Here is a 9,917-nt window from a genome sequence, read left to right as displayed (position 1 = left end):
ACATTATTTGAATTCCCAGAAAACATCTGCATAGGTTTTCATAATTTACAAATATTATATATATATATATATGTATATATGTGAACATATATATATATTTATATATTAATGAGTAGAGCGAGGGAGGAATTAATATACTTAATTGCCAGCCAAAAGACGTGTGCTGATCTGGAGGCTTTGTTAATTAGTAGTGTCCCTGGTTGTTCTTGGGGTAATTGTACGTGCAGCTAGCTGGATGTAAACGTGCATGCATGCATCTAATCTCATTGTACATCAAAGTTTCCGGACAGGCACATTGCCTACGTGGCGGCAGCGCGCGGTAGCGGTGGTGGCCGGCAGTGGTGGTTGTAATCTTAAGAATATTCCGCGCTGTGCCAAATTGGACTCTTTGAAATTTGAATAGCCAGCAACTTGAATTCCGAGAGCAGCATCTCGGCTTTTCTTTTAAGAGCAACCAATAGGACTTTCCTTTTCAAATACATGCCACGTGTCAAATATTTACAGGGCAGGCGCAGCTCCACGTGGAGGGCCGGCTCCCCTTATAATTTTCCCAAAAGCTGAGTCATCTCAACAACTACGTGGCAAGTTGCAAAAATAAATAAACACCCACGTGGCAGACGACAGAAAGGATCAGCGTGTCACTTGCACGTGCTGTCTCATCTCCGCCAAAGCAGCGCCTCCAAACCACCACCCGCCCACATGGTCCCAAACCCGGTTGCTCCATTTATTCCCAGATCCAGTCCCCGCCGTCCCCTCACGCACCACCACCTCTCTCTCTCCCTCATATAAACTATCAGCTGCCCGTCCCTTTCATCTTCGCCAACACAAAAAATCCCAAAACGACGTCAAAGATGGTATCTGGGTTCCGCCGCTCCCTCTCTTTCTCCAGTCCAAACCCGACCCGTCCATCATATGCCGGTCAACCCTTCCACGTCCGGTCAATCAGCCTCCCCTGTAGATCCCACCCCTCCATCTCTCACCTCAGCGCCGAGCTCACCGCTTTCCGCGCCACCTGGGCGGAGCCCCATTCCCCACGCCAAACCTCGGCTTGTCTCTTCGACGGGTTGACCCGGCTCCGTAACCTCCACCACTCTCTCGCCGACGTCCTCCACCTGCCTCACGCCCGCGAATCCCTCCGCCGCCGCCCCCTCTTCATCGAGAACCTTCTAGAAGCTCTCCTCCGCCTCGTCGACGCCTTCGAAACCTTCCAAACACTAATCCTGGCGGCGAAGCAGGACCAGCTGGCTGCGCAGGTGGCCGTCAGGAAGAGAGACGATTCGAGGATAACATCCTACGTCAGGTCCCACATGAGACTCGCCAAGGAAATCGGAAATCTCGTATCGGCCGTTCGATGTGTCGGGCGCTTCGCGGTACCACCGTCCGATACCGATACCGATACGGAAGCCGAAATTTTTGGTATTTTGAAGGGAGTTATAGAATTAACTGTTGTGATTTCAGTTGCGGTGTTTAATGGGATGAGGGTATCGGGTGAGTTGCGGAGATCGTGGTGGGTGGGATATCGGAAATTGTGGAGGAAGAAGGCGGAGGTGGCGGAGGGGATTGAGGAGTTTGAAGGAGTGGTGGGGGCGGAGGGTTTGGTGTGGGGTTTAAGGAGGAAGAAGGAGAAGAAGGTGGGAGATGAAGACGAAGAAGAAGAGGTGAAGAGAAGGGTATTGATGAAGAGATTGGGGGATTTGGAGGAGTGCATGGGGAGAATTGAGAGTGGGAGTGAGAGGGTGTTCAGGAGTTTAATCAACACTAGGGTTTCTCTGCTTAACGTTCTCACGCAGTAGAGCTGTAGCCAGCAAAAAGAAAGGGAGAAAATGAAATCAGTAATCGCATTTACTCACAAATTAAACGGGCTTGTGTGTAGATTCCGTGCGTAGAAGTTGATTCTCTTTTTCATTTTTTCTTTTTTGTAATCTCCGTTCTTTCATTTCTTACCAGTCTGTGGACACAGGTGGAATAGATTGTGTATTGTACTTACAGAAGTGAAATTTTTTTGTAAATTTTTAAATAATATAAGATTTTTTTTTTGTTAAAATAAAATTTGACTTTTTCCCTCCTCACTAGTGCTTATAACCGTTCTTTCTAATCTTTAGTATATACTATGTAATTTTGTTTATACATACATATATATATATATATATATATGTATATTATAAAATGGATTAAAAATGAATATTAATCTAACCAGAGGGATCTTTCATATTAAAGTCAAAAGTTTGAATCACAAAAATGCAAAGTAACGGCTTACTTTAAAGTATGTGGAAGAACTTTAGGTCTCTAGCATTTTGGTTATATATAATTTTGATTCAATTCAAATGATCGCCATCTATCCCCTTTTGTTAAAAAAAAAAAGAGAGCAATTTTGAATTCTTGTTATTATTATTTTCATGCTTTTGATTTTTCTTAATCTGAACTAATTGGTCAGGAGCGAACGTATAATAAAATAGGTTGTTAGGCATGATTTACAACATATAAAATTGTTGGTACAAGAGACACATTGGCATGGTTTAAATAAATGTTATTAAAAACTAATTTTTGTTACTATTTTTTTAGAACAAGTAAACTTATTATTAATAGGCATATTTGCGTGAAAAATATCAACAAAAAATATGAGTAAAAGTTTTTTTTTTAATGTGTCCCATGGTTTCCCACGCTCCCATTAAATTTCAAAATGTTCTAAATGACATCGTTGTTTTGAACAATTAAGTTCCCATAACCCCAAGCTCTTCTCGGAATTCCCTTCTTCTCCTCCCCTCCTCGATTTCACCATAATTTAAGAAATTTTAATTTCACCATTCATATCTATTGTGTCAATCTTATGACAGGGTTTAGTTCTCGTTATATTTTTTATTCTTTCTTGAGAGTTTCTATCAAAGAATAAGAACTCTAATTATTTTTTTCTCATAGTTGAGCTCTCAATGATCGAGCGTATACTTCAACTAATTGTAGTTTTCTCTCTCTAAATCCATGAGCACTCTCTCTCTCTCTCTCTCTGTAATGTTTATTTTTATTATTATTTTTGAAAATACAAATTTTCATTCTACAATTTTGACATTTACTTGATCTCTTGTTTTTCTCCCATTAATTTCGATAATATGTTATTTATTGTTTTGGTGGATTTTATTCTTTCAATGTAATCACAAATCAACTATGGAGAATGGAACTTCTCCGACTATAAATAAATTTTAAAATATTAATTTAGTAGGATCGAAAAACATAGATTAATTAATTAGATACTGATAATTTATGAAATAAAAGTTTTTTTTACATTAGAAAAAGATACACAATTTATAAAATCAAGCTAATTGCACAAAATCTTGTTATATGCACATTAAACTCCATGATCACAATATTTTTGTTGATTACATGTACTTTATAAAATAATCAACCTAGACATATACAAAAATTAAACAACATACAAATAAAAGATCTAAGATTTTAAGAACGTACTTTTATTTTTTTTAAGAGCATACTTATTATTATTTTTTTAATTTATGAGTTTATTTTTTTCCCAGTCCAAATTTCTCCCATTTAAGAAGGAAACAAAGGAATCTTTTCATTTTTTTTTTCTCTTCACTTCTGTTTACTTCTTTTCTCCTCTTCCCCCCTCGAGTTCTAAACCAAGAAAATTTCTTTTTTTTATTTTATTTTATATATTGCTAGATAACTCACATTAATCCTAATGTTATATTTAAGAACATAAATTTAGATAATGTTAGGACCGGAGGAGCCCATAGGTGGGCTTGATACACATGGGTGAACACCAACTTGACCCAAAAGTTTGAGTTTAATGGGTCTTGGGCTCAACCATGTGTATAAGCACCCATCATCCACTCAATTTTTCTAATATGAGACAAACTCACAAGTAGAATTCTCAACAATCTCCCCCTCAGCGACACACTTGGTCATCCAACTATTAGCACGTCAGGAAAATTAACTTCTCGTCTCGACTTTTTACTATGTCGCTCACCCGGAGTTACGAACCGTCGACTCTAATATCACTTGTTAGGACTGGAAGAGCTCATGGGTGGATTTGATATACATGGGTAAACACTTACTTGACCCAAAAGGTTTAAACCTATTAGGTTTTGGGCCAAACCATGTATATAAGCAGCCATCATCCACTCAATTTTTTCAATGTGAAGCAAACTTACAAGTGAAATTTTAAACAGGTAAAATATAATATAAAAATATATTAAATTTTATTTAAAATACTTAAATTTAAATTTAAAACTCAAAATTCACCCACTCAAATCATAATTAAATAAACGCATAGATGGATACACCGAAAAAAAAAAACCGAAAAAGAACAAGGATAGAAATTAAAGAAGGGGAGGTATGGGTGGTGGGACATGCAGGGAGACACACGTACGAGGTAGCATGCATGCATGGCCAGCTTTAATCGGCAAAGGAAGCACTAACGTAAAAAGAAGGAACTAAAAGAATGAAAGACATCATGGTATAGTTAGGGAGCAGTCATCTCAACGTACAGAGTCAACAGACAACACCCCCCACTCCTCTCTGTCCCATATTTAATGTATTAATTAATTTGTTTTCCACATCAATTATATGTGTATGGAGTAAGTGGAATGATTTGATTTAATTAATTACTTAATCAATCACCCCTTCATCATTATAATTCATGCATTAATTAAATATCTTATCAATTATTGCTTCATTGTCATTAGGTCAAGATTAGGAAGGGAAGTGAGTTAAATTTATTTGTGAACTATTCAGACTCAACTATTCGACTCGATTTTACTTGAATTCGAACTATTCGAATATTTTAACAAGTTGAGTTTGAATTCAATAATAGTGCTCAAGTCAAGTTTGGAGGCTAATCTAACTTTTTAATTTTATTATTTTTATATTATATATCATAGAATATGTATTTTGTAACGACTTGCTCCTTTTTCATATATTTTTTTTTTATATAAATAACTTATCATTACATCATACATTCCAACTCAGCAGATCACAATCCACCTGGGCCCGTGGGCACCAGAGATATAACAAAACATACAGCAGAAGCCTACGCAGCAGAAAATATAAAATCATATACATTTCATCATAATGTGCATAACACATACCAGAGTCACTACAATTACTATCTCACAATATATACATCTCAAAAATGAAATCTAGGGACAATCCCCACAAAACCTAACTGTCCCTACCAAAAACATACCCTTCCAAAAAGGGCAAACAACTGATCTAGATCAGCGGGACTTTTCCCGCTCTCCTATTAGGGGCTCCTGAAAAATGTATAAGATTTAGGGGTGAGACACCTCTCAGTAAGGGAAATAAACTAATACCAGTGTTTGACAACATGAGTATTCTGTGTTCTACATATACCATACATAACATATTTAATACTGTTTATCAAATCTGGGAAAACATATGCATATCAAAACATGGCAGAACATACTGCCTTTTCATAAACATTTCTCATCTCATATCATAATGATAATAACATAAAAATAACCCTGGTAGGTTAGCTGGCTGTTGTCATGTATTACCCCCACATGACTGGGTTGTGTGGCCCGAAGGCTGGACCTGACAATGGTTGGCCGACCACTGCCAAGTCAAACAGTAGTCTGTAGGTCCGATGGGTCTACCCAGACTGGTCCGTACAATAGGGGTGATAACAGCACACTTCTTGAAAATAACCACATCGACCATCCAATCTCACACCACTCCGTACAGCGGCGTTAACACAGATATCATGATCACGAGGACCATGGACACATAGCAATGGTACCGTGCAAGTTCTAGCCTAGACCAAGCCAACCAGGTTCTGATATCATATACATATACTAAAACCGTGATACATAAATATCTCATATCATTTATTTTCACATCAATCATATCATTTCACATATATACGTATATCATGAAAATCATCGGCCCGTACGCCAGTATTACACATTTTAACATAGCACGGCCCGTACGCCGGCAAATCACATAGCACAGCCCGTACACTGGCAAATCACATAGCATGACCCGTACGCCAGCAAATCACATAGCACAGCCCGTATGCTGGCAAATCACATAGCACAGCCCATACGCTGGCAAATCACATATACATGTAAAAATATCTCGGCCCGTACGCCGGTTTTCCGTCATAGGAATCCATATCGTCCCCATTCAAAAAAAAAAACAGTATTTCACAACATTTTTATACTCATGCCACACTAAACAAATTTTCTACGTATTCAACATATCATCATTTAAACAGTATTTTCCAAATATAAATCATATATATAAATATATTTATTTTTCCTGAAACCAGATGCTATATATATATACATACATTTTCTCAAAACAAAACTAGCTTAGTTTATCCCCTTACCTGATTCCTGAAAAGCCCCTAAGAAAATCTTCCCCGTACCCACAAGGTTCTCAACTCAACACCCTGAAAATGAAAACTCGCAGAATTAAAGTTTAGTATTTTCGTACGTACAACATTTTCTATAACTACCACTAAGTCAAATTCGACTTAAAAAGTCTTACCTCAACTTATGGATGATTCCCAACGTTCCCAATCAACACCTTGGAACTGAAAATTTTCAGTATTAAAGTTCAGTATTTTTACGCGTATATCACTTTCTTCAACTGCCATCCAAATATTGAATATAAAGTCTTACCTTGGATTTGGGATGAAATCCAACTTCGTTTCCCTGACGATCCACTCCGGCAGACTTGTAAAAAACTTCGCCAGGAGCGTCGTGGTGGCTTCGGTTTGTCGATCTAGCGTGAAACTAACCCGGAATCGAAGAGAGAGAGAGAGTCGTAGGAGAGAGGGAGAAGAGAGAGAGAGAGAGAGAATGAACTCAAAGCTTCTTAAAGAAGCTTGTGTTATTCTATATGTATATATATATAATAGTAAACATTTGTTAAAGTGTAGCTTCTTGAAGAAGCTTTTATACTTTATATATATATACACACACACACACACACACACACACACATACATATATATATATATATATATATATACATGCTTTAATATTTATATATATATATATATATATATATATATTTGTTCCTTATCATACTATTCATTTTACTTGTTAATTTAATTAATTAATTTTATTTTATTATTTTATTATTATTATTATATATATTTTTTTTTCCCGGTTACTACATATTTAATATTAATTTATAATCGAGTCAAGATCGAGTTTTATAAACTTGTAGTGTAATTGAGTTTGAGTTAAAAAAATATGAAATCATGCGAGTTTGAGTTGAGTTTCTAATTTAACATTTCGAATCGATTCGAATTTGAGTATTTTACTGTATCGACTCGATTCAACTTGAGTGCACCCCTACTTAAGATGTTCAAACTTATTCCTACCTATCCCAATATTGCCCTTCAAGGATCGCTCAGGTGGTAAACTCATAGCTCTGCTGCTTAAATGACCAAGGTTCAAGTCATGGGAGCTACAACCTTTCACTTTAAATAATAACTTAGTATTTAAGTGGAGAAGGGTAGAGGGGTGCGTCTATTATTTTAATGGATTAGTTGAGTGTCCAAATTCCAAAATTTACATTTTTAAGAATGTAACGAAATGAAATTAAGAATCATAATACTCTCACAAGGCATAGTTTGATTTAATTCATTAATTAATCCAAATCGAATTTGACTCGTTTAAATTGTTTCATAAAATTAAATGAGTCAAAATGGATTTGGTGGGATTTGGATTTTAGCCGAAAATCCTCTTATCTATTAACAACTAATGTTTAAATTCATAGATAATCTCCAATGCAAATGATTATTAGACATCAGCCCAACCAGCATAAGCCCAATTGACAAGATTTAGTTTCACACTCCCAACTCTTGCACGATTGTATGAGTCTCTAGGTTTGCCCCATACCAACATTCAAACTTTGTCCCAAATGCTACAAAAGTTCTAAATTCATGATCTGAAAAATGAAAAGAATTATAATTTTTTGATTGGTTATTAAAATTTAACAATTGACCAATTTATAATTTTGAAAATAACATTAATTTTTATGTGAAATAAAATGTTCATTAGATGGTTAAAAAAATTTATATTAGGGATGAGAATGATGGATTATCTGTCACCTATCACCGATTATTCAATCTGAACTGTCATAAATTCGCCAGTTTATTGAGTTGGATATGAATTTAAATTTTCCCACCTAATAATTCGTACCTAATCCACCATGGCTTATTTGACACGATCCACTTTGTCAGGTCTATATTTGAGGCTTGAAAAATATATATATATATATATATATATATATAAAATAATTTACATTTTTATATTTGGTTATCAAAGAAAGTAAGAAAGAAAATAAAAAATATATCAATGCTATGAACAAAATTTTAATTTTACACACTAATATATAGTTTTTCCTAATTTTTAATCTTATTAAATTAAACTTTTATTTTTAATAGTGTTTGATATATAGAATGAAAACACATTGAAAAATAAATTTCATTTTATATTTTTTTCCTTTCCCTTTTCAAGTAAAATTATTGATCCAAACGGATCATTAAGATCGGAGAAAATTAAAATCCACCTTTTTTAGTCAGCAAAATTATATATGCATGGCAACATATGAAAATATATTCGTCCGAGGGTGGAATTAATTAAATTAATACTTGAGGAAAGCTTATGATAATAATGAACTTTAACATTGTCATATTACGATATGTACCATTTTAAACGTAAACAAAACAACAGTAAGTAGTTTATCTTTCATTTTATACCCTTTGTAACTTCTCGTAATGCTCAGATCCAATTTAAGTACCCAACTCTATTAATTAACTATTTCAAAAATTATATGTATATATCGCGTATATAAAGGACCAATTTAGTCATGATTATTCTTATTCTTATTATTACTATTTTTATTTTTCCTTGAAGTTGATCTTCATAAAATTATAAAGAACAATAATTTCAAATTTCGTTGTTCTTATTCTGCCCTTACATATTATGCAAATTGTAATTAAGTTTTTATTTATATATAAATTTAATCTCTTAAATAATCAAACCTAATCATCTAAATTAAGGGTCGACTTAAAATCTACCACTGACCTTTAATTCACTGTCGTACTAACAATTGGCGAAATCTTCTGAAATTACAACTTTACAAGTAGCGATCCTGGAGCAAATCTTCTGAAATTAAAGTATTTTATTTGGCACTAAAAGAGGATTACATTGTTTAATTAAGGAATAAGGATATCCAAATGCAGGATGGGAATGTGATCCTCCTCTATCCACATCGCATATAATTGGGCTGAAAAGTACAGGGAGGTGCAGACAAAACGACCTCGTTGGAATTCCAACAAATCGTACCATTACCTTTTTAAAGTACCATCACACTCAATTAATCCACCTCATGGATGTGACTCTAAGCTTATCTTCTTAATATTTCGGTTAAAAGGCCAGTTAGTGTGGATTGCTTAAAAATATAATTACCCTATGTTTGAATTAGTGCCACTTATTTAAATAAATGTGGGTAATTTTGAATTGAGAATGTGATATACCCAAAATATCCTAACTCATAAGGAAGGATAGTTACGAAACTACCATAAACACTTCTGTGTAACTGACACATAAAATTTAATATGCTTATTTATGAAAGAATCAGACTTAAACCCTCCACATAAATACCCATAAAATTTTTATAACTTCCATAAGTACAATAATGTCCATCAATGTCGAATCGATGGAGGGTCAACCTCCAACACTATAAAAAGGGATTTGAAGATGAGATAAACATCTCACTCATATCTATTTTTTTCTACTGTTAAAATTCAGAATTTCCCATTAGTCCCTTACTTAGATATTAGAGTGATCCTTCAGATTATATCTCGGGTCCTCCAAATTATTTGTCATTGTTTCTTATCAGGTGGTTGTGAAGTTCGAAATTTA

At 34.8% G+C, this 9,917-nt stretch overlaps 1 protein-coding gene across 1 annotated transcript; it reads left to right on the top strand.

The window, feature by feature from the left end:
- Positions 1 to 762: 762 nt before the first annotated feature.
- On the top strand, positions 763 to 2,061 carry LOC131162182 (uncharacterized). The gene has a single exon (XM_058118383.1). The coding sequence runs from the start codon at positions 852 to 854 to the stop codon at positions 1,791 to 1,793; it is 942 nt and encodes a 313-aa protein (XP_057974366.1). The 5' UTR covers positions 763 to 851; the 3' UTR covers positions 1,794 to 2,061.
- The last annotated feature ends 7,856 nt before the right edge of the window (positions 2,062 to 9,917 follow it).

This window comes from Malania oleifera, chromosome 8, assembly GCF_029873635.1.
Source record: "Malania oleifera isolate guangnan ecotype guangnan chromosome 8, ASM2987363v1, whole genome shotgun sequence".
Lineage (NCBI taxonomy): Eukaryota > Viridiplantae > Streptophyta > Magnoliopsida > Santalales > Ximeniaceae > Malania > Malania oleifera.
The sequence above is the reverse complement of the archived record's forward strand: the minus strand, read 5'-3'. Positions and strand labels throughout refer to the sequence as shown.

Excerpts from the sequence above, each read along its gene's own strand:
- LOC131162182 (XM_058118383.1), top strand. The coding sequence starts at position 852 with ATGGTATCTGGGTTCCGCCGCTCCCTCTCTTTCTCCAGTCCAAACCCG.